A 24,970-nucleotide genomic window follows, 5' to 3' on the forward strand; every position below is an offset into this window, starting at 1 on the left:
AGCAGTGACAACTCTTCAGTCAGCATTACCATACCACTGCTGTGTTTACTGAAGAGGTCAATGTTGAAAATCAAGGAAACAGCTGTCATGATGCAACTGGGGGAATCTGAAGGAGAAAACGATCAGCGTGATGGTACCAACATCAGGCCATCCGCCTCAGGGAACGCTGGCCCCAGCAGCTATGACGAAGAAGAGGAGGAGGAACAGCTGGAGTTTGAGCAGGAATTTCATGCCACCACTGACTAGGGCCAGAGCGGTGCACGTTGGACTTCCACAATTCAGCGCGAATGGTCAGCAGAAGCAGACCAGGAGGAAGGTGACGACTATGATGCATCACAACAACTATCACAACGCTCACAAGAGGATGATGAGGATTCTGGTAGGACACTTGCACACATGGTTGTTAGACTGCATTGAACGCGACCCACGCATTGTGCGCATTCTGGACAACACCAATTACTGGTTTTATACCCTTCTGGATCCACGGTACAAACACAATGTTCCAAAACTGCTTGAAGAAAGAGTCAGACAGGTCAAAATGGAAGAATATCAGCAGGCCCTTGTGGAGACTTTAGAGAGGAGATTGACATCCTCCCCCTCCTCTAGCCAGTTGTACGCCGACAGACTGACTTCCGCAAACCCAGGACGACCAGGAGGGCAGCAAACAACGCAAGCCGCAAGCTAGTGCCCAAAAGGGAATGGTATCGGCAGTGTCCTTGGAGTGGGAAAATTTTCTGACACCCATGCAGCAGCAGCCCACTGAACAGGAAGCGTGCAGATCCACCTCCAACACCGATCGCCTGGAGAAGATGGTCAAGGACTACATGTCAGATGACGTAGCTGTGTCGAACAATCCATCTGCACCCTTCAACTATTGGGTATCGAAGCTAGACACCTGGCACGAACTGGCAATGTACGCAATAGAGGTGCTGGCTTGCCCGGCAGCCAGCGTTATGTCGGAACGCTGTTTCAGTGCTGCCGGAGGCATCGTCACAGATCGGCGTATCCGCCTCTCCACAGAAAATGCAGACCGTCTGACTCAAATTAAAATGAATCAATCCTGGATTGGAAACGACTACGCAACACTCCAGGACCCCAACCAAGTAACATGACCAATGAACATCTGGGATGGTGTAGCGTTTCCGGTCCCTGTTTATTGAACCTCTCATCTGTATTACATTTATGAATGCATGGCGGCAAAAAGCATTGCTGCTATATCCGCACGCTTTTTGTCCTCATGCAAGGCCTGGGTAGTTGTGTCTCAAAAAGCATGGCCTTCTCCTCCTGCGCCTGCTCCTGTTCCATCACGTGTGCTGCTGCTGCTGCTGGGTTAGCGTTGCCGGTCCCTGTTTATTGAACCACTTATCTTTATTACATTTATGACTGCATGGCGGTACAAAGCATGCTATCCGCACGCTTCTTGTCCTCATGCAAGGCCTGGGTTGTTGTGTCTCACAAAGCGTGGCCTTCTCCTCCTGCGCCTCCTCCTGTTTCATCACGTCTGCTGCTGCTGGGTTAGCGTTGCCGCGTGGTCCCTGTTTATTGAACCACTTATCTTTATTACATTTATGACTGCATGGCGGTACAAAGCATGCTATCCGCACGCTTCTTGTCCTCATGCAAGGCCTGGGTTGTTGTGTCTCACAAAGCGTGGCCTTCTCCTCCTGCGCCTCCTCCTGTTCCATCACGTCTGCTGCTGCTGGGTTAGCGTTGTCGCGTGGTCCCTGTTTATTGAACCACTTATCTTTATTACATTTATGACTGCATGGCGGTACAAAGCATGCTATCCGCACGCTTCTTGTCCTCATGCAAGGCCTGGGTTGTTGTGTCTCACAAAGCGTGGCCTTCTCCTCCTGCGCCTCCTCCTGTTCCATCACGTCTGCTGCTGCTGGGTTAGCGTTGCCGCGTGGTCCCTGTTTATTGAACCACTTATCTTTATTACATTTATGACTGCATGGCGGTACAAAGCATGCTATCCGCACGCTTCTTGTCCTCATGCAAGGCCTGGGTTGTTGTGTCTCACAAAGCGTGGCCTTCTCCTCCTGCGCCTCCTCCTGTTCCATCACGTCTGCTGCTGCTGGGTTAGCGTTGCCGCGTGGTCCCTGTTTATTGAACCACTTATCTTTATTACATTTATGACTGCATGGCGGTACCTCATGCAAGGCCTGGGTTGTTGTGTCTCACAAAGTGTGGCCTTCTCCTCCTGCGCTTCCTCCTGTTCCATCACGTCTGCTGCTGCTGGGTTAGCGTTGCCGCGTGGTCCCTGTTTATTGAACCACTTATCTTTATTACATTTATGACTGCATGGCGGTACAAAGCATGCTATCCGCACGCTTCTTGTCCTCATGCAAGGCCTGGGTTGTTGTGTCTCACAAAGCGTGGCCTTCTCCTCCTGCGCCACCCTCCTCCTGTTCCATCACGTGTGCTGCTGCTGGGTTAGCGTTACCGGTCCCTTTTCCTGGAACCTCTTATATGTATTACATTTATGACTGCATGCCGACAAAAAGCATGTTACCTGTGCAAAGAAAACAGACATTTCCCGCATTTAAAAGACAGTTTTCCCTTTGAAACTTTAAAATCGATTTTCTCAAAAACTATAAGCTCTTTTTGCTAAATTTTTTTTCCTCTTGTACCCACTCCCACGGTGCACATACCCTGTAAATTTGGGGTATGTAGCATGTAAGGAGGCTTTACAAAGCACAAAAGTTCGGGTCCCCATCGACTTCCATTATGTTCGGAGTTCGGGTCGAACACCCAAACATCGCGGCCATGTTCGGCCTGTTCGGCCCGAACCCGAACATCTAGATGTTCGCCCAACACTATCCAATACCACCAAAAGGAAACTATTTGTGAGAAGAAAAGGAGGTGAAATTAATTAGGGTGTATGATCAAACAAACCGTTAAAGTTGTGAAGTGCCAAATTAAAAAATGGCCTGGTCACTAGGGGGGTATCAACCTCGGGGGCAAACTTGTTTTTCAAGGATCCACTTAAAAAAAGCACAGCAACCTAAACCACTATGGTCTGAAGAGGTGTGCAAAGTTTCCTAACTGAACTCTTTAAACTGTAGGAGGAAGAGCATAGAGAAAATGGCAAAATTTTTGTTAGCTGTTCTTAGCTCCGTTCACTTTTGGGCAAACCACATTTTATTTGGGTTGACAAATAATATTTTAGTCCAAGTTTGGTCCGTGAAGCTTCAAAACTACGTGTGGCAGCGATTACAGAATAGGCACATTTTGACTGGTACATTTTGAAGTCAATGCAGCACAAACACACAGCGGCCAGCTTGAAAATTATCATTATAGATGAATAGAGTGTATAAGTCCAAAGGCCTAAATCAGGTTTTTACTTCTATGGGCCAATCCAATTCGAGAACTTCCAGCGTTAAGTGCTGGCGACTTCTAAACTCTGGTGAGGATAATGTCGCCTGATCCAATTAGGGTTAGTACCTGGCAGGGTGTTAAAAACAAAAAAAAAACTCACTTGGGCAATTTCAACACCCCAATCCTATTCCACTTCTGATGCTTCCCATTAGACATAAATAAATGTTAGCTTAACAAATCTTCCACCGCAGTAACCGACCATCTGGGAGCCCCCTCTCCTAAGTTCACCCCTCCTTCCCCACTGGACTACAGCCACTGTACATTGCTGCTTGCTGATCCTTTGCCAGTGCCACTTGCCTCATCAATCCCTGCCACCACAGTGTCGCACCCCTTAGCAGTTCAGCCAGGCACCCCTGGCCCCGTCACAACCTGTGTCTACAGCACACGCACCATTGTGAACATCCTTTGCCATGTTTCTCCTCAGCAGCACTCTGTCGCTCTGTAATACTGTGAGCCCTGGTAAAGCTCCCGCTGAGGTTCCCTTTTGGTCCACTTGGTGGACCAATGAGAATCAACCTCGGGATAAGCTCATGTAAACCACCATTTGGGTATTACAATTAACAAAAGTTTTTGCTTAGAACACTGTCATTAGGAAGTTCAACCTCAGGTCCCACCTGAAGCCATGCACAGGTTATACGTACTTGTAGGTGTCGTCAATCACCTGCTCCAATTTTGATGACAACTGTAATATTTTGGAATTCACCTCACTTTCTGTCTTTAGGGTATAAATTCACAAACATCATTCCATGAATTAGCTCACCTTATGTCTTACCTAGTAATTTGTCACAACTTCTGAACTTGAGCGTGTGTCGCGCCCAGAACCCGAAGTTAGCCACTTCAGGATCTGGCCGGCCAGTGTGCAAAGTGGCTGACTGATATGACCAATATGAGAGTGCTGGTGACATTATTGGACTTTGGCCGGCCAAAACGCCAGTTTCCTGGAGCAGGGTGGCTGTGGCTGCTCTCTTTCTGTCCCTGCCTTGTACATTTGGCCCCTCCACTCCCATCTCCTCCTGTATTCCCCTCAATTTTCGGCTGTTCTGCACCCTCCCTCTGCTTGTTGCCACAGCTCTCACCATCGACACTTGGCTGGCCTGGTCCTGTCATTTCATGTTCTGGGTGGCCAAAGTCCAAAAAAGAGCCCACGTTAATTCGTCATGCATTGGCTGCACCAGCCGGCCACTTCGCACATTGGTTAATGCATTATTTTTTCTTGGATTTTGGGAAAAATCAAACATTCGCATATGGTACCTTGAAAAGAATTTTAAAAACCATTTGACCAAACAGAATAATTGATCAAATTTCTCTGATCGAAAAAAGAGAAAAAAATTGCAGTGTATAGGCACCATGAGGGTGACTAATGCTAAAAAAGGATATAGTGAGAATTGCTTAAGTGCTTAGTCTCAGCCTTTGCAAAAGTTAGGCTTATTGTTTGAAGTATTGGCTGGGCTGTACAGGCCGGATTATGAATTGTGGCACCCCACACAACTATACCACAGTAGTCTACTCTTATTGAGGACATCGTAGAAGCAATCTAGTGTGTTTGAAGCTGTAAAAAAAAGAATGAGGAACAACAAAGAATTCAACAGACGTCCTTGGTGGTCAACACCAACAAAGCAGACAACACCAACATGCATTAATCTAGATTAAAAAATATCAAGTTAGTTGTACCACAAGCCTAACAAATTGCTACCATTTCTTATTTTTTTTATCACTGATCAATACAAAATGCAGTTGTCTTACATGTTCAACATCATGAATACTCACCTCAGGTAAATGACCCCCCACATATATGTGCGGAACCACATTGCGGTACCAGCATTAGCCTGGTATTTGCGGATCAGGATGGGATGTGGCACCGGTAATAACCCCACCAAGGTTCCATGCTGAAGAAATTTGAGGATTTCAGACTCATCGGTTAACCCCCTGTGGAATTCACAATATGAATGTTACTGTAGGCAGTACATTCACAAATAATGAATGTGTCATCACAAACAAAAAATTCATCTAAATGCATGCATATTGAATATACATTTCCCAAGAGTAATATGCACGATAAATTAATTTTGTTGCTGTCACTTACAGTTAGTTAAAAATCTGACCGATTTTTGACTAATCTATCTCCTCATGGGAGATTCTCAATAAATTTTTTTTTAAAGCCTACTGTAAGTGATGTAGGAAAATTGTAACAGGTATTAGTCTTCCACTGTGTTCTGTACAGGGCAGACAGAAAAGGTGGAGGGGTTTGTCTCAGTAAAAATTATTTTACAGCTACCATGAAGGAAGAAAGGGGTGAAGGCTGTGAAAGTATGTAGTCTGCACAGGTAAATATTCTTGGTGGAAACAGTTGCCAACTGCTTATGGAGGTGTGCTATAAGCTACCACATAACAATGATACTGGAGAACTGCAAATACTGCAGCAGATGGAAAATTCTTTATGTACAGAACCCAGCAACACATTGCATGAAAGTATAATATCCAGTAACTTATTTCAGGGAAGCCCAACTCCAGTCAAGGGCCGAGATAGACAGGCAGGGCTGGCGCTACCATAGAGACAAAAGGGGCAATTTCCCCAGGGCCCTAGAGCCTGTAGGGCCCTCAAGGTGTCTCCCCCAACTTAACTGTTGCTCCCCAGGTACCCGGCAGACTCTTCAGCAGAACCATGGGGTGTCATCCCCGTGGCTCAGGAGTCCTGGGAGAAATTTGACTGCAACAAAGTTTCCCCACTGCCGCTTTTTGGTTGGGGGGTATCTACTGGAGGGCCCCCTGGTTAATTTTGCCCAGGGGCCCCACTGTTATGAGAACTGGCCCTGTAGACAGGAACAGCAGCTGACACTTTTCATTCACAAGGTCTTTAGTCATAGCTAGCCATATACAAAAGACCCCACCCCCTTAATCATTATTATTGTATTTATAAAGTGCCAACACCCCCTTAATCATTATTATTGTATTTATAAAGTGCCAACATATTGCGCAGCGCTGGACAATAAAAGAATGACAGCCGTAACAAGGCCATACAACATAGAACAAAGTTAAACAAGGCAAACGGTACAAGATACCTGATCATGTGATTATGGGCTGGTAAGTAGGCCCAGTAATACAAGTACAGGCTGTCATAGGAAAAGAGTACACGATCATGTAGATGTACACTAGGGAAGGGAGGACCCTGCCATAGACTTACAATCTACAATCTGCCCCTAACCTCCCTAGCGTTTTAAATCCCCGCGGCCGTGAGGTTTTTTTTTCACCTAATTTTTCTTTTATCATGTAGTTAGCCTAGCGCTAGCTACATAATTCCCCCCCCTCCCTGCTCCCTCCCTCCCACCCTTCCGATCGCCTCTGGCGATCAAACCCATCAGGAAATCCCGTTCTGAACGGGATTTCCTGTAGGGCTTTCCCGTCACCATGGCGACGAACGGAATGACATCATCAACGTCGTGACGTCAGAGGGAGTCCTGATCCACCCCATAGCGCAGCCTGGCGGTGATTGGCCAGGCTGCGCAAGGGGTCTGCGGGGGGGGGGGGGCCTCTTTCGCGGCGGATCGGCGGCGAGCGGGTAAGACACGCAGCTAGCAAAATGCTAGCTGCACGTTTAAAAAAAAAATTTTTGCAAATCGGCCTACCAGGGCCCGAGCAGTACACTGCGGCGTTACTGGACGAGCTGAGCTCGTCCGTAATGCCCAGTAGGTTAGTGCCAGTCACCTGAAAGGTGATGAATTACATCAGTACTCAGAGCAATCTAAAAAGGTGAACTGGAATAGTAAGTACAGTGATGTGAAAAACTATTTGCCCCCTTCCTGATTTCTTATTCTTTTGCATGTTTGTCACACTTAAATGTTTCTGCTCATCAAAAACCGTTAACCATTAGTCAAAAATAACATAATTGAACACAAAATGCAGTTTTAAATGATGGTTTTTATTATTTAGTGAGAAAAAAAAACTCAAAACCTACATGGCCCTGTGTGAAAAAGAAATTGCCCCTTGAACCTAATAACTGGTTGGGCCACCCTTAGCAGCAATAACTGCAATCAAGCGTTTGCGATAACTTGCAACGAGTCTTTTTCAGCGCTCTGGAGGAATTTTGGCCCACTCATCTTTGCAGAATTGTTGTAATTCAGCTTTATTTGAGGGTTTTCTAGCATGAACCGCCTTTTTAAGGTCATGCCACAACATCTCAATAGGATTCAGGTGAGGACTTTGACTAGGCCACTCCAAAGTCTTCATTTTGTTTTTCTTCAGCCATTCAGAGGTGGATTTGCTGGTGTGTTTTGGGTCATTGTCCTGCTGCAGCACCCAAGATCGCTTCAGCTTGAGTTGACGAACAGATGGCCGGACATTTTCCTTCTGGATTTTTTGGTAGACAGTAGAATTCAAGCCTTCCAGGTCCTGAAAGAAAGAAGTAGAAAGCAAGCCTTCCAGGTCCTGAAGCAGCAAAACAACCCCAGACCATCACACTACCACCACCATATTTTACTGTTGGTATGATGTTCTTTTGCTGAAATGCTGTGTTACTTCTACGCCAGATGTAACGGGACACGCACCTTCCAAAAAGTTCAACTTTTGTCTCGTCGGTCCACAAGGTATTTTCCCAAAAGTCTTGGCAATCATTGAGATGTTTTTTAGCAAAATTAAGACGAGCCTTAATGTTCTTTTTGCTTAAAAGTGGTTTGCGCCTTGGATATCTGCCATGCAGGCCGTTTTTGCCCAGTCTCATTCTTATGGTGGAGTCGTGAACACTGACCTTAGTTAAGGCAAGTGAGGCCTGCAGTTCTTTAGATGTTGTCCTGGGGTCTTTTGTGGCCTCTCGAATGAGTTTTCTCTGCGCTCTTGGGGTAATTTTGGTCGGCCGGCCACTCCTGGGAAGGTTCATCACTGTTCCATGTTTTTGCCATTTGTGGATAATGGCTCTCACTGTGGTTCGCTGGAGTCCCAAAGCTTTAGAAATGGCTTTATAACCTTCACCAGACTGATAGATCTCAATTACTTTTGTTCTCATTTGTTCCTGAATTTCTTTGGATCTTGGCATGATGTCTAGCTTTTGAGGTGCTTTTGGTCTACTTCTCTGTGTCAGATAGCTCCTATTTAAGTGATTTCTTGATTGAAACAGGTGTGGCAGTAATCAGGCCTGGGGGTGACTACAGAAATTGAACTCAGGTGTGATAAACCACAGTTAAGTTATATTTTAACAAGGGGGGCAATCACTTTTTCCACACAGGGCCATGTAGATTTGGAGTTTTTTTCCTCACTAAATAATAAAAATCATCATTTAAAACTGCATTTTGTGTTCAATTATGTTATCGAATAGTAACGGTTGATGAGCAGAAACATTTAAGTGTGACAAACATGCAAAACAATAAGAAATCAGGAAGGGGGCAAATAGTTTTTCCCATCACTGTAAATGTGCTATGAACCAGCAGTCCTGAATGTATGCCTGGCGCACAAGGGCAAAAAGCAGAGATTTGCACAGGTGTATCCACTGTGCTTGACAAACACATTCCCGCTACTCCTTCTTGCCCATGTGAAAGTAATACTCACACATTCCTTCTGTTTTATGAAGACAAAACTGTACTTTTCTGTTAAGCATGACAAAGCCTACTAAAGCCCATATAAACTTCATAGAGTAGAGGAAACAAAAGACAACCCGCCACCATGATCCCCCACCCAATTCTCACTTATCAATGCAGATCTTCTCAACTTGAGGAACCAGCACTTGCAGGAGCCGCATAATTGTCTGAAGAGGCAGTTTCACCTTCCATGACATGACCTGTTGACATACATGAAAACACAGCAATGAACAATCTTCATGTTCTAAATAATGAAAAACAAATAAAGCAAAAACAAAGTGCAAATGTCTAGTGTAAAATAATTTAGTGCATTTTATTTACTTCTGACTTTCTACTATTCAGGTATTTTTTTTTTATTGCAATACTGGAAAGCATGGTTACTTAAAGGTAACCTTAAGTCACAAAAAAAAAAAAAAAAAAAAGAGTTTTACTCACCTGGGGCTTTCCTCAGCCCCCTGTAGCTGATCGGTGCCCTCGCCGTGTCCCTCCGATCCTCCTGCCCCCGCCGGCGGCCACTTCCGGTTTCGCCGTCAGGACCAGACAGGCTGGGAACACGAGTGACTCTTCGCGTTCCCAGCCACAATATCTCCCCCTATGCTGCTATTGTGGCAAGGAAGGCCGCAATAGCAGCATAGGGGGAGATATTGTGGCTGGGAACGCGAAGAATCACTCGCGTTCCCAGCCTGTCAGGTACTGACGGCGAAACCGGAAGTGGCCGCCAGCGGGGACAGGAGGACCGGAGGGACACGGCGAGGGCACCGATCAGCTGCAGGGGGCTGAGGAAAGCCCCAGGTGAGTAAAACTCATTTTTTTGGGGGGACTTAAGTGTAACTTTAAGAAAATGTTTCCTCTCCTTTTCATTACATAATTCATTCATGTCAGGAAACCGCCAGCACATCACAATGAAAGCTTCACTATAGGGGCCGGGTCACTTTGGCTTCCAGGGAGGTCTCATTTAGCCGATGCTAAACACTATTCTGCAACAGAGCTGAAAAGCATTTGGCATCCTCGCATCACGTTTGGAGCGCCATTTGGGGCATGGAACCACTGAACGCAGCAACCGTGGGATGCTACATGCAGTTTCTGAAAAATTCAAATTTACCTTGACATTCACGCAATTGCCGGCAAACGACGGTAAACACATTGAGATGAACGCTCCCATTCATCTATGCGTGAACAGCTGATCCCAGTGCTAAACTGGGATGTTCCCGAATGCCCATCTAAACTAAGCCGAATGAAGAAAGTTAGATAAGACCCACTATTTAACCTCCCTGGCATTCAATTTCCCCAGGATTTCTTTGCAAAAAGTGATCCAATTAATCTCAAATAATTTTCAAACATTCTTTTGTACTTTTTTTTTTTAATAATGAATTCAATACAGTATAATTGTATGACCCTGGCGGCAAAAACACAAATCGCCAGGGAACATATCATGGAAGAAGACACTGGGGAAGCCATTGGAGGTACATGACGAGGGATCAGCATGCCAATGGTGAGTATAAGTTGACGAGTATAAAGGTACCCCCCACCCCCCATTTCTCCCCCGTGTGCATGATGCAGAGTGCGCAATTTCAATCAGGGCAGTTTCTAGGCTAAATTGGTCCCAGGACGAAGGTGTAAACATTTATGACGCCTCATCCCAGTATAGGTTAGCCAGCTATAGGTGCCCTAGTATAGGTTGCCAGGTATAAGTGTACCCAGTAAAGATAGTCAGGTATAGGTGCCCCAGTACAGGTAAGCCAGTTCTAGGTGCCCCAGTAAAGGCAAGACATCATCTACAGGTGCCCCAGTATAGGCAATACATCATCTACATCTCTTTGAGGTGCCATCCCCACCACTGGGTCAGCATAGCCCACCAGTGGACAGGAGCTTAGGAGGAGAGCGACCTCCCAGATCCAGAGAGTCCGGGCAACCGAGAGGAAACTGTTTTTTACCGCATGCACTTGCGGTGGTTGCAGGATTGCAACCCACCTTTGTGAGTATATATTATTCACACTTTTGTTCTCCTTTCACAACCTAACGCTACTACACCATGAGTGCTCCTGGTCTTACCTTCTCCATAGGTCAAGGACAACCCCCCTCCTTGTGAAGGGACGACCCTAGACCCACACAGACATCCCAGTATAGTTAGCTAGCTGTAGGTGCCCCCACCCTCCCTGCATATCCCCCGGCAATGCTTTAAGAGCATGGGGCGTACTACTCACTATGCCTCTCTCCAGCGATGATCGCACATCCTCCGCCATGTTCAGTTTTCGTCTACTGTCCACAGTAAGGGGACATGGCTTGATCGATCCACATCCCAGTGCTGTGAACAACAGACTGGCGCTGTACGCAGCAGAAGATGTGCAATCATCGCTGGAGAGAGGCAAAGTGAGTAGTACTCCCCATGCTCTTTTCACAGCGCTGCTGAGGGATCTGCTGGGAGTGTCGGAAGTTTCAGTGTAGGGAGGAGGCATCAGTGGGGATGTCGCCGCACTGCTCTGCCGGCTCCATATGGGCTTCCCTAGGACTGATGGATGCATGCTGGCACGCTGTGGGTGTGTTGACAGGCATCCATCAGTCCGCAGGAAGCCCACAGATGGGGTAAAAAAAAAAAGAGACAGCAGAGCAGGGCAGTTCCCCCTTGTGGCATGGACGAGCCTGATATTAGCAACTTTTAGCTGGATGAGTCAGGCTCGTCCTTACCACCAGGGAGGTTATCAGAAAGCAAGGTGAAGTTCATGCGTGTAAGTCTATTGTGTGGTTATCAAACTACTGGCTTTGATATATAGAAAAAAACTGTCAAAGGAAAAGAACGGAAGGTGCCATAAGCAAGAAACTAATCTACTGTATATACGTATATACTCGGATATAAGCCTAATTTTTCAGCACAAAAAATGTGCTGAAAAGATACCCCCTCAGCTTATATGCGAGTCAGTGGAGCAGAACGGATGGTGGAGTAGTTTTTGTTACTGGCAGAGGAGCGTAAGGATTGTGCACTAGTGATCCTGCTCTTTCCAGCTGGCTCCCTGCTGTTTCTGTGCTCCCCATCCCCTGCAACATGGTGTGCAGAGTGGGCTGCTCAAGACTTTATCATTCTTGGGACACATCTGGCTATGGGGAGAGAGGCTGACTTGCACTGGGGGCACATCAAGCTACTGTTGAGGGGGCTATACTGGGTAGGGGGCTTATATGCGAGTCAAATCACTTTTTCCTGGTTTATGAGGGAAAAGTGGGCTTATACACGGGTCGGCTTATATGTGAGTATATACGGTATTCCTGCAGGAAACAGCCTTTGGGACAGCTGGTGTTGAAAATCAGAGTTAAAGTCCAGAGGGAAGATCCTGTAAGGCCAAAGGAAGACAGCAGACACTATGGCCTCAATTCACTAAGGGCAATCCAGTAAAATATTTTACACTTTTTTTTCCCCCAAATTCACTAAGATCTCCAGCATGCAGTAAAAGTTTGCTAATATACCAAAAACGCATGCTTCAATTCACTAAGCCCTGCTCAGCAAGTCTCACCAACTGTGAAGCAAGTTAGACAGGAAGCTGCGAGTCTTCCCACAAGTGGTGTGCATAAGTCAAGTTTTTTTTCTGTCCAGTGCATCCCCCGCATTCCTTTAAATGTGCTGTAGCCACTAGAGGTAGTTTTTCTGTATAACAGTCTATAGATATGCACATCGAAAGGGATACAGAAAAGCTTTTTTAGGGTCCGTTTCCACTATGGCGAATTCGGACGCGTTAGTCGCAAGCAAATTTGCCTAGCAGTCTATTTTAATGTGGCGGTTTCCATTGGGTGTGAAAACTGCATCCAGCCGCAGGCAAAAAAACCCCAAACATATAAAAAATAAATAAATAAATAGGATGGCTCTGTCACAATTTTCTGCATACCGCATGTGGGAGGTGTGAATCGCACGCAATGTATTTAATAGGAAATTTACTTGCAGCTTGATTGCATATTTATGTGCGTTATCAAGCTTTTTCGCTGGCAAAGGGTTTTTTTTAATGTAAAAAAATTAAGCTCTTACAGCTTACTTATCCATTAAGTAAAAAAAAAAAAAAAAAAAAAAAGTTAGAATCGCATGGAAAAAAATGCAAATTTGCTGGCGAATTGTCATGAATACGCATATACAAGTGCACATGAATTTGCATGAGTTTTTTTCAGTGTGATTTTGCTGCGGTATAGTGGAAATAGGCCCTTAAGGGCTCGCTCAGACTATGTGCGCTGCCGTGCGCATTTTGGCAGCACTCAGTGTGTGACACGCAAGAACGGTAGAAGGGCATAGACAGCCCTACTACTGTTCCCATTATATGCGCTGCGCAGCAGCACGATGCTCTATCGCGCTGCTGCTGCATTTTTGGAAATCGCAGCACAGATCCCATTCACTGTAGTGAATGGGATCTCTAGCGCAGCACATAGTAGCGCAGCTGGCGTGCTATTGGACACGTTGCGTTCCGAACGCAGAGCCATGTGTGTTAAATTATGTGAACAAGGTCTTAAGGTCTCCTTCTCCTGCTCTGCCTTTCTGAAGTTGAGCCCTCCAGAGTATCGGATCAAATGGGGTGAGAAGCAGGGTTGTGTGGCTATCCCTATTGGCTGTCTGCTACACCTGTCAATGTTTCTGCATGGAGATTGTGAATTACCAGCTGGTTAGATCTGGAGGTAAACACCAAACACTTTTACTTGATTTACCGAATGCTTTAATCTTTGTGCATTGCAATTTCTTGAGGTATTTACCGCACAAGTCAGTAATTTACTTCACTAATCGGCAATTTTTACTTTAGTGCAGTATTGGGTTTAGTGAAATGGCATTTGGCAAGGTGATCGGTAAAATCAGCTGTTTTTTGCACTACCGAATGTGGACTGCTTAGCGATTTGAGGCCAATGTATAAAAATACATAACAGAAATGTACGTTTAAAGGATAAAAAAACTAGTATTCCTTAAAGCCAATGGGTACCGGTTTAAAAAAGAAAAAATCAGATACTCTCCTCTCCCGGTGCCCTCGGTGCTGCGCTGGCTCCCCCGTTCGCGTCCGCCGCTGCAGGAACTTCAGAGGTCTTCGGGAGCACTCGGGCTTCCAAAGACGGGCCGCTCCATACTACGTACGCGCGAGTGCGTCATAGAGGGCGCTCGCGCATGCGTAGTTTGGAGCGGCCTCGTCATCGGGAGCCCGAGTGCTCCCGAAAGCTCCCAAAGGTATGCGGAAGTGGCAGTATTTGACCGAACTGGTCGACTACTGCCACGGGGGATCCTGCGCGGGACCGGGCACCGGGAGAGGGCTCATTAGGACCTTCCCTCTCCTTAGGTGAGTATCTGACTTTTTGGTTTTTAATCCGGTAAACATTCACTTTAAAACAAAATTAACTTCAATTATGTGAAACTTGGTGATTTAATTATTCTGTTAAACTTCCCTTAGTTTTATTGCTATGGGATCACTGTCCTCCAATTGGAGAAACAGAATATCCTTTATTCTTGCAACACTTCTCTGTACCAAGCTTGTGCCTGGTATAAATTATGCAGTACAACAATGTTCATGGGAAATAAACACTCCCTTTTAAGTTACAATTAATGTGTTGCTTATACTTCAGCAATTCCGGATTTTTAATTTTTACCACACACAACAAAATATTAACATGTGTCCCATGAAACACTTCCTCTTTGATAATATTTTTGATATATTGCTCTACAGGATTTCGATCTCATTAAACTCTCAGTATATATTTCATTTTGACAAGTAGGTAAAGTAATATATCTGTGTACACTTATGACACGGTCTCCATAATCTCTAACTGTAATTTACTTGTAATTTATATTGCTTTCCTAATTAGTTACATAGATGGCTTGCCTGAAAATTCTCCAACAAAAAAAACATTCATCAAATAAGAAAAGTAAAAAGAAAATACTCAGCATACTCTGGGCCACTAGTGGATTCAATACATTTTAATTGAAATCCATTCCTGCAACAATATTTATATTTTAGAGGTGTATGCAGCCCTTTATAATTTGTTCTTTCTGGGAAAGAGGAAATAGACATTGGAATAAAACAAAACCGATATTCATCTAAGAAGAGGGAAGCCTCTGGATCCTACAGAGGCTTCCCACGTCATCCTGGTCTCCACCATTGCCGCGCAAGGAACCCCTACAGAAATCCAATCCAATAGCTCCTCAGATTCCTGATCACATTTTTTTTTTACAACTTTTATTGCACTCCTTATACTTGCTTAATGCAGCCTCGGTCCCCTCCTGTTTCAGGACCTTATAGGCATTCTTTTTCCCCTTCATTTTATCTCGAACCTTTCTATTCATCCATAGAGGCCTTTTTTTTATTCATAGACATTTTGTTTCCATATGGGATATACATTCTACAATATTGATTGAGAATAAGTTTAAAAGCTTGCCATTTCCCTTCAGTGTCTTCCCCTTGTAGTACATTATCCCAGTTCACCAAACTTAGTGCCTGCCTAATTTGATTGAACTTTGCTTTTCTAAAATTCAAAGTTTTAGTGGTTCCGCTGCCCCGCGGCCTATCAGTCACAAGATCAAACGTTATGTTGTGATCACTATATCCCAAATGTTCTTGAACCTGCACATTTGATACATTATCTGGTCTATTAGAAATGATCACATCCAGTAACACATTCCCCTAGTTGGTTCCGTTACCAAGTAATTGTCCTGTAGTGTAATTGAGTCAAGTAATTGTCCTGTAGTGATGCCAGAAATCTGCTGCTTTTACCAGAATGGGTAGCCTCATTACCCCAGTCAATGTCTGGAAAGTTGAAATCACCCATAACAATGATCTCATTTTTACTTGCAGCTTTTTCAATCTGCTGTGGTAATTGCAGTTCTGCAGCTTCACAAATATGTGGTGGCCTGTAGCATACCCCAATAAGCAATTGGCAACCTTTATTTCCACCATGAATATTCACCCAAACGGACTCCACATTTGTAAAAGAATTCTTAACAAAGAGACAAACCCCTCCACCTTTTTGTCCCTGTTCTATCCTTCCTAAACACATTGTATCCCTCTAAATTCGCTATACAGTCATGGCTTTCATCCATCCATGTCTCGGTTATTCCCACAATGTCATAGCCTTTGTCAATCAGAATGAACTCTAGTTCGTCTATTTTATTTGCAAGGCTCCTAGCATTGGTTACCATGCTCTTTATGTTTTTACCACCACATTTTCCAATTTTGGTTACATGAAATTGGCTACTTGAAGTTTTACCAACCTCCTTACTCTTTACACTGTCCCCCCCCCCCCCCCCAATGCTAGGCTCCCACTGTCTTTTTACCTTATCTTGTCTACATATTGAGACTTTATCTCCCCCCCCCCCCCCCCAGATCCTAGTTTAAAATCTCCTCCAACCGTTTAGCCATCTTCTCCCCCAATGCAGCTGCACCCTCCCCATTAAGGTGCTGCTGTAGAACCTGTAGCCGACTGCAAAGTCTGCCCAGTTCTCCAGGAACCCAAACCCCTCCTTCCTACACCAATTTCTCAGCCACTTATTTAACTCCCTAAGCTCCCTCTGTCTCTCAGATGTAGCACATGACACTGGCAGTATTTCAGAAAACATCACCTTGGAGGTCTTTGCTTTAAGTTTATCTCCAAGTACCTGAAAATAATTTTTGAGGACCATCCATCTCCCACTAACTTTGTCATTGGTGCCAATGTGTACCATGACAGCCGGGTCTTCCCCAGCCCCACCCAATAATCTGTCAATTCTTTCCGCTACATGCCGCACCCGAAAGACAACAGACTGTACGGTTTCTTCGACAGATTACCCTGTGTGCCTAATAATTGAATCTCCTACCACCAGTACCTGTCTAGCCTTAGCTGCACTCCTATTCCCTCTTTCATTGCAGCAGTCTGCCCCTTGGTTGCTAAGGGACACATCCTGCTGCAGCATTGCTACTCCAGAATCATCCTACCCAATATTTGCAAACCAGCATACTTATTAGAAAGGGACAACTCGGGACTAGCCTCCATGCCACTTTTCCCCTAACCCTTCTAACTGTGACCCAACTAGTGGCTACCTCTGCTTCTTGCTCCGGCTGTACTCCACTCACGTCATCTTCACTGGTTTCCTCCAGTGTCTGGATCGTGAGATCCAAGCTCTTCTCCAAGTTGTGTATGCGTCTCAGTGTTGCGAGATGCTTATTTAGCTCTGTGACTACACCACCAAGCGGGTTCTGATATTAGCTATGGGGCCACTTAACATTTTGACTTAACATGTGAGAGGTTTGGGCTCGCCTAACAAAAGAGGTAAATTGTGGCTGGAAATGAAACCTCTTCGCCCATAGGTACTGATGCTACAGAAGACTACTGCTACTTCAAAGTAGGCTATCCTCCATCCTCACCTTTGCGTCAATTTGATTACTAGTTCCTTTGCTCCTCCCTGATTTGTAGAGCTAGATGAGTGACTATCGCACTAAGCAAGGATTGTCACAATGTTTTAGACACTATGGTAGACAGGTACAAACCATGACGAATGTAGATGTACATGGTAGATGTAACCAGTGCTAATGAACATAGTGTCACTTAGAATAGTGTATATCCAGGGCTGGTTCTAGCGCTAATGGGACCCCGGGAAAAAAGTAAGTTGGGGGCCCTCCTGACACCCTCCCCCCTGACCACTTCCACCACCGCACCATCGTAGGTAGTCTCCCCCAGTATAGATAGCCAGATGTGCCCCCAGGGTTAAGTAGCCTCCCCAAGTAAATATAACAAGATGTGTCCCCCAGGATTAGATAGCCCCCCCCACATAGCCAGATGTGCCTGTGAGAAAGCGCGGAAAGGCAGCCGCTTGCTCTCAGAGCAGAGCGGCTGCTTCCGGGTTCGGCATGGCGGCGCAGCATGGAGAAGCCACCGCATGCCGCGCTGAAAGCGGAGAAGCCGCCGCGTGCAGTGCGACGGCTCCCGCAGCTGGCAGGGACAGCGCTGGTGTGGCTGGGACTCATAGTCCCTCTAGGGTTAGAGTGACGCGCGCGCGCACTCAGGCAGGGATTTTATGACACCCAGAAATGAGTCAGCTGACCAGGCTGGTCAGCTGACTCTGGCTCCACTCCTGATTGGTCCAGCACTTAGGGAAGTGCTGGGATGATGCCTGTGTATATATTCTGCCGGCTGTTCAGTTGCTGGTTGTCTGGCGTTGCAAACACAACGTGGGAGCACTCAGACCCTTAGTCAGATCCTTAAGTGTGCTGGGACCAGCTGGAGCTGTAATCCTACACTTAGCTAGATTCTGTTGATAGCTTAAAGTACTAGTTTGATTGTGATTATCTGTTATGACCCCTTGCCTGCCTGACTATCCTCCTGTATTCTGATCTTGTACCTTGCCATTCTGATACTCTGTTGCCGAACCCCGGCTCGTCCTTAGACTCTGCTTCTGCCTCCTGATCTTGTACCTCGATATTTCTGATACCCTGTTGCCGAACCCTGCCTGTACCTAGACTCCGCCTCTGCCTTCTGAATCTGTACTTTATCTGTCCGTGTGTTTACGACCTGGCTTGTCCGACCTCGAGAACCGACCTTACTGTTGGAGGTGGTTCCCCATCCTGTTAGTGACACCTCCTCCTGAGTGTCACTTTCAGACGATCCTTCCTACTCTCGACCTGATTTCTACCGCCTTGGAGAGTTCAGGTCTTCGGAAGGAATCCGTGCAGTACTCCTTACCGCACTGAGGCCTAGTCCTCTAAGTGTTACTGTTGCACCTAACACTACACTCTACTCAGGTGAACAGAGGTTAGCTGGTATATCGGATTATCGGTGATACTGCAGATCACTTAGATTCTGGTATATATCTGTATTCCCAGTGATACTGCAGATCACCGGTAATCAGATCCTCTCTGTGCTTCACTGATCGTTACAGTGCCCCTCATGGACTAGGTCTCCCCTTAGTGTAGATAGCCAGTAGTTACACTGTTTTCCGCAGTCTACCCCCCCCCCCCCTTCATGTAGAGTGATGCGAGAGAAAGACAATACAACTCACCTGTCAGCGCCACCGGGTCTTTTTCCCCATCACACAGTTCTGTATTTCCTCTCTCACTCCTCCAGTGGCAATGATGAAAGGCACCACTAGGGGGAAGCAGAGAGGGGACACATAACTGTGTGATAGGGAGAAGACTTGCAGAAGTTCCCATCAGCGATGACATGAGTTTTACTGTCGCTTCCACTCACATCATTCTGCATATGGGCAGATGAGAGGGGAGGGGGCAGGGCACCCAGGGAGGCCCTTCCTCCTACACCTGCCTGCCACCGCTTGCCCAACTAACTACCATGGAACCCGGCAGCACAGCCTGCCAAATTAATTTTTAAATGGTGAATAAGTGACAGGCTTGTGTGTGTGTGTGTGTGTGTGTGTGTGTGTGGGGGGGGCACTGGTCTTTGGGTCCCAGGGGCAATAGCCCCCCTTGCCTTAATTGTATAGCCAGCCCTGTGTATATCGAATATGGTTCTGGACCGATACAATTAGTGAATTTTTTTTATACTATCTGATGTTATTTGTCATGGATTTAGTATGTTTGTATCAATATCAATCCTGTTCGGGCCATCTGCTACAGGCCATGCTACTTCAACATCCGCCTACACTCTGTTACAATATTTACATCAATCTATACAATGGCTTCTGTTACTTTAAAATATCTGTACAGTTGGATGTAGTAGGGCGCTTTAACATGCGTGTTGCCTCTACAGGGGTTGGACAAAATAATGGAAACACCTAACATTTTGGCATCATAATCTTTGAACATGTTTTAAGCAATCAAAACTTGGCATATGTTAAATTCTTTTTATTTGATATGTTCAATTAAAATATATTGTTTTTTTTACAGATATTTAAACCACAGTTGGTTATAATTTATAAAAATGGCAGATCTCTCAGACTTTCAAAGAGGCCAAATTGTTGGTGCTCGTATGGCAGGCGCTACTGTAACAGAAACTGCCCGAATGCTTGGCATTTCAAGAGGTACTTTCTCAAAAGTAATGACTGCCTTTGAAAGATCAGGAAAAACGTCCTCAGCAAAGCACAGTTGTGGCCGAAAGTCGAAGTTGTCTGAGAGAGACTGTCAGACTCTAAATCGAATTGTTAGAAAAGCTCGCAAGATCACGGCTCTTAAAATCACTGCAGAGCTGAATGAACACCTACAGAACCCAGTTTCCACAAAAACTGTTTGTCGGGAGCTGCACAAATCTGGATTCTACGGAAGAACTGCAATTAGAAAACCTGTGCTCTCAAAGACAAATGTTTCAAAGTGTTTAGAGTGGTGTAGAAACCACCAGAATTGGTCCCTCGAGCAGCATAAAAATCTGATTTTCTCAGACAAATTATAGTTTCCTTATTTCCGACCTCCGACCGAGTGTACGTCTGGAGACAGCCGAAAGAAGCATTTCATCCAGACTGCCTTCTCCCAACCGTAAAACATGGCGGGGGTTCTGTGATGATCTGGGGTACCATTTCTTTGAAATCCGCCGGGCCAATGATTTCCCTTCATGGAAGAATTAACAGCCGAGACTATTTAGGAATTTTGGGCGACTAAGTTTATCCTATGGTTCAAGAACTGTTTCCGGAGGAGAATGCCATCTGTAAAGATGATAATGCTCCAATCCATACAGCTAGAATTGTTAAAGACTGGCACGTCGAACATTCTAATGAAGTTAAGCATCTCATCTGGCCACCACAATCCCCAGACCACAACATTGTTGAGCATTTATGGTAGTTATTAGAGATTCAAGTAAGAAGTCGATTTCCACCGCCATCGTCTCTAAAAGAACTGGAGGGTGTTTTAACTGAAGAATGGGCTAAAATTCCTTTGGAAACAATTCACAATTTGTATGAATCAATACCTTGGAGAACTGAGGCTGTAATTGCCGCAAAAGGTGGACCTACACCATATTAAAATATATTTTGTTGATTTTCAAGGTGTTTCCATTATTTTGTCCAACCCCTGTATATTACGGTTACTTTAAGCATGGGCACACTGGGATCTTGCAGTGCCTAGCAACATGGGAGTGGTCACCGCATCCTGCTGCAATTTTTGGTATCATCTGTTTTAGAAAAGTTGTGACACAGTTCTGTCACCAGGAGCAGAGTGTGCAATTACTGCTATCTAGCACCTAGTTGCTAGGCAACAGACGCTGATTGCCGGTACTGTGACCGAATATGCTGCCCAGAAGCTGCCTTCTGAAGTGGATTATGTGCATGCTAAGTAGGAAATTTTAAAGAATTACATCAGTTATCTCCACAGCCATGACTCCTACAGTCTCCAAATTTTGAGGGTATGAAGGGGACTTAAACTACCCCTTGGCCAAATTGCAGCCCCCAAACCCCGCTGGTTCTCAAGATAAGTTTGTTTGATCTATCTTGGAAACGTGCAAATTTTGGGGGCTGCAATTTGGCACAAAGGTAGTTTGGGGGGTCCACTCCACACCCTCCAAATTTGGGGAGTGTAGGAGGCATGGCTATGGAGATATAGCTTGCAGAATAAAGTAATAGGAATCTTGCAGTACAGCATTGTACTGCACATGAGCGGCAGCTCAAACTCACAGGCAGCACGATCGGACACAGCACCAGCGCAGATACTAGTTGGTAAGTTTGGTTAAGGTCCTTAATTCTGCGCGACAGACGCTGGGATGTCTGGAGAGAGACCCTTCCCTGTCTGCCCTCGTGTGTCTAGTTGCTAAGCGACATATGTGGGGATACCGATACAGAAAGGGCCCCTTCCCTGCTTCCTCCTACGAGTCTAGTTGCTAGGCAGCAGATGAGAATAAGCGGACGTAATTTCGGTTGTTTGACCTGTGCACCAGAAGTTGTATCTAAACCCATCCCAGATGGCTGTACACGCGGCAGGATGTGGTTTCTGTACCTAGCTGAAAGGCAATGGGTTGGAGGACGTAAGCAGCCCATCTATATAGACTGTATAGCGTTAACCTGCATATCACAGGTTAAGTGTTAGGTCCCCCTGTGAGTCGTCCCCGGAGGGAGGGCGTGTTCAGGTGCCCTCTCTAACAGATAGTATTTAAACCCTATGATTCAAGCAGTGGGGAGCTCTGTCTTGGGCTACTTGTGGACAGTATTTTTGCTTCTTTGCTGGGTGTGGGGTTTGATTATTATGTTACACTGTATATAATGCTTACTTCTGATGAAGCCGTATAGGGTGAAACATGTTGAGTGTGTTTGGTGTAGGGGGAGATAATGCTGATCTCATCACCCACTGTTTGTTAGTAACATAGGTTACAAGGGAGCAATGGGAAACTGCTACAATGGCTCATATTAGCGTGTAAGGTGCACACATGACCTAGTATATACTCTGTCGTGTGTATAAAGATATTTGATGCATCTCTTATGACCGGTTTGGACCAGATTATACTGTATACTGCATTTCTGCAGTGAACTGATGGTCTCCATACATAGACAAATACAGTATGTTATATTTGTAGGTCGCTGCACCCAAATATTTCTAATGACTAAATAAAGGTTATATTTTAGTGCGTTAGGGCTTATCCATTAATTGGAGAAGTATTTGCAGATAAAATGTAACTACCTCAGATCTAGTAGTGGTTTTCACCTTATGGCCCACATCAGTTTTGTCATCTTAGCTACGCCTCGCTCATACTAGTGCTTGAAAACAGAAACTATGATAACTATGATATGACATGTGAATGATTAGTCTAAAATTACATTTTGAAATATAGAATCAAACATTGTAAAACAAAGGTTAAAGAAACCTTTATTGTTTTACAATGTTTGGTTCTATAATGCAAAATGTCATTTTTAGAGACTATGCTATGTACTTTCACTGGATTATACTGTAGAGATATTTGTCACTAGTATTCACCTGTGTGAAATTTATAGTAACTCAGATCATCTTCAATATGGATCTATGTTAAGCAATGCAGTTATATAACGATTTTGGGGAAAAATGATATCCATGGTTCTTCATAAAGCGAGACATTAATGGCTTGTTTTTGTTTTTTATTCAATGGAACGTTATGGTTCGTTTCGGGCACAAAACAAAATCCTGGTCTTCAAAACATAAGTGGATTTTTTGCTTTCCTGAACCTCTACATGACTACAAATACTACACTGATGATGGTCAAAATAGAATTCCCCTTTCTGCAACATGGTGCATTCACATTATGTGTGTTGCTACATACTGCACTGCAATTATATGGGCATGCTTACATGTCTGCATTGTGACAGACCTCATTATCAAGAGGCACTTTCTACCGCACATAGAGTAAGTTCGGGCCATGGGTCAAATGCCCGTTGAGCCTTATCATGGACATTATTAGTGGTACATACTACAGTTGCCATTTTGTAGTCCTGTAACTGCTGTAGGACTATGGAACATATACAGTGGGATGCGAAAGTTTGGGCAACCTTGTTAAGATCACAAACACTGGTCCACATGACAGCCCAGGGGCCCCAGGTCTCTCTCACTCACTGGGGCCCCCAAACCACCATGCGACACCTAGAGGGAAGTGCGGGCAAGCCCTGGACCTCTCACCTCCAGGGAACTCACCCCACCACCTCTAAACTGAATGCCAACTGCAACAAACACAATTGCTAACTTCCAGTCAGAGCAATATCCTGCCTCTATCTGGCCAGCAGACGCTTGTCAGCCAATCAGGTGCACTGTCATACACCCTTTGCCTGCTGTACCATACCTAGCATTCACGATTCACGATTGCGTCCAACCGAAGCCTCCCACCTGAATGCTAATCTATGTAATTCCTGCTAGGTATGGTACAGCAGGCAAAGGGTGTATGACAGTGCACTTGATTGGCTGACAAGCGTCTGCTGGCCAGATAGAGGCAGGATATTGCTCTGACTGGAAGTTAGCAATTGTGTTTGTTGCAGTTGGCATTCAGTTTAGAGGTGGTGGGGTGAGTTCCCTGGAGGTGAGAGGTCCAGGGCTTGCCCGCACTTCCCTCTAGGTGTCGCATGGTGGTTTGGGGGCCCCAGTGAGTGAGAGAAACCTGGGGCCCCTGGGCTGTCATGTGGACCAGTGTTTGTGATTTTAAATTTTATTTTTTGCAGCTTCTACGATGCGGTTGACAGGTGAGTGGTTAGGGAGGGGACCGTATGGGAGATGTGCCTACACGGGGCGTCCCTGTAAACGACGCAATTCACGATTGCGTCCAACCGAAGCCTCCCACCTGAATGCTAATCTATGTAATTCCTGCTAGGTATGGTACAGCAGGCAAAGGGTGTATGACAGTGCACCTGATTGGCTGACAAGCGTCTGCTGGCCAGATAGAGGCAGGATATTGCTCTGACTGGAAGTTAGCAATTGTGTTTGTTGCAACCTTGTTAATAGTCATGATTTTCCTGTATTGTTGTTACGATAAAAAATGTCAGTTAAATATATTATATAGGAGACACACACAGTGATATTTGAGGAATTAAATTAAGTTTATTAGATTTACAGAAAGTGCGTAATAATTGTTTAAACAAAATTAGGCGGGTGCATAAATTTGGGCACGGTTGTCATTATATTTATTCCAAAACCTTTAGAACTAATTACTGGAACTCAAATATGCTTGGTAAGCTCAGTGACCCCTGACCTACATACACAGGTGAATTCAATTATGAGAAAGAGTATTTAAGGGGGTCAATTGTAAGTTTCCCTCTCAATTTTTTCTGAAGAGTAGCAACATGGGGGTCTCAAAACAACTCTCAAATGACCTAAAGACAAAGATTGTTCACTATCATGGTTTATGGGAAGGATACAGAAAGCGGTCTCGGAGATTTCAGCTGTCTGTTTCCACAGTTAGGAACATATTGAGGAAATGGAAGACCACAGGCCCAGTTCAAGTTAAGGCTCGAAGTGGCAAACCAAGAAAATCTTGGATAAACAGAAGCGATAAACGATGAGAACCGTCAGAGTCAACCCACAGACCACAACCAAAGGACCCACAACATCATCTGTGCTTGCTTCGTTCAACCATTCGGCGCATGATAAGTTTATTTGAACCTCTTAGCAGCCATTTTGTGCTGAGCGGCCATTTTATGCTCAGGGGCAGCCATTTTGTTCTAAGTG

At 45.2% G+C, this 24,970-nt stretch overlaps 1 protein-coding gene across 1 annotated transcript in view; it reads right to left on the reverse strand.

Annotated features, from left to right (window-relative positions):
* HID1 (HID1 domain containing) overlaps nt 1–24,970 on the reverse strand; it is a 192,758-nt gene that overhangs the window by 10,485 nt on the left and 157,303 nt on the right. The window contains exons 17-18 of the mRNA XM_068263955.1: nt 9,054–9,145; nt 5,149–5,307 (exon numbers count right to left, since the gene is read on the reverse strand). Coding sequence (XP_068120056.1) covers nt 5,149–5,307; nt 9,054–9,145 — 251 coding nt within the window. The remainder of the gene's footprint in view (nt 1–5,148; nt 5,308–9,053; nt 9,146–24,970) is intronic.

Source organism: Hyperolius riggenbachi, chromosome 12 (genome assembly GCF_040937935.1).
Source record: "Hyperolius riggenbachi isolate aHypRig1 chromosome 12, aHypRig1.pri, whole genome shotgun sequence".
Lineage (NCBI taxonomy): Eukaryota > Metazoa > Chordata > Amphibia > Anura > Hyperoliidae > Hyperolius > Hyperolius riggenbachi.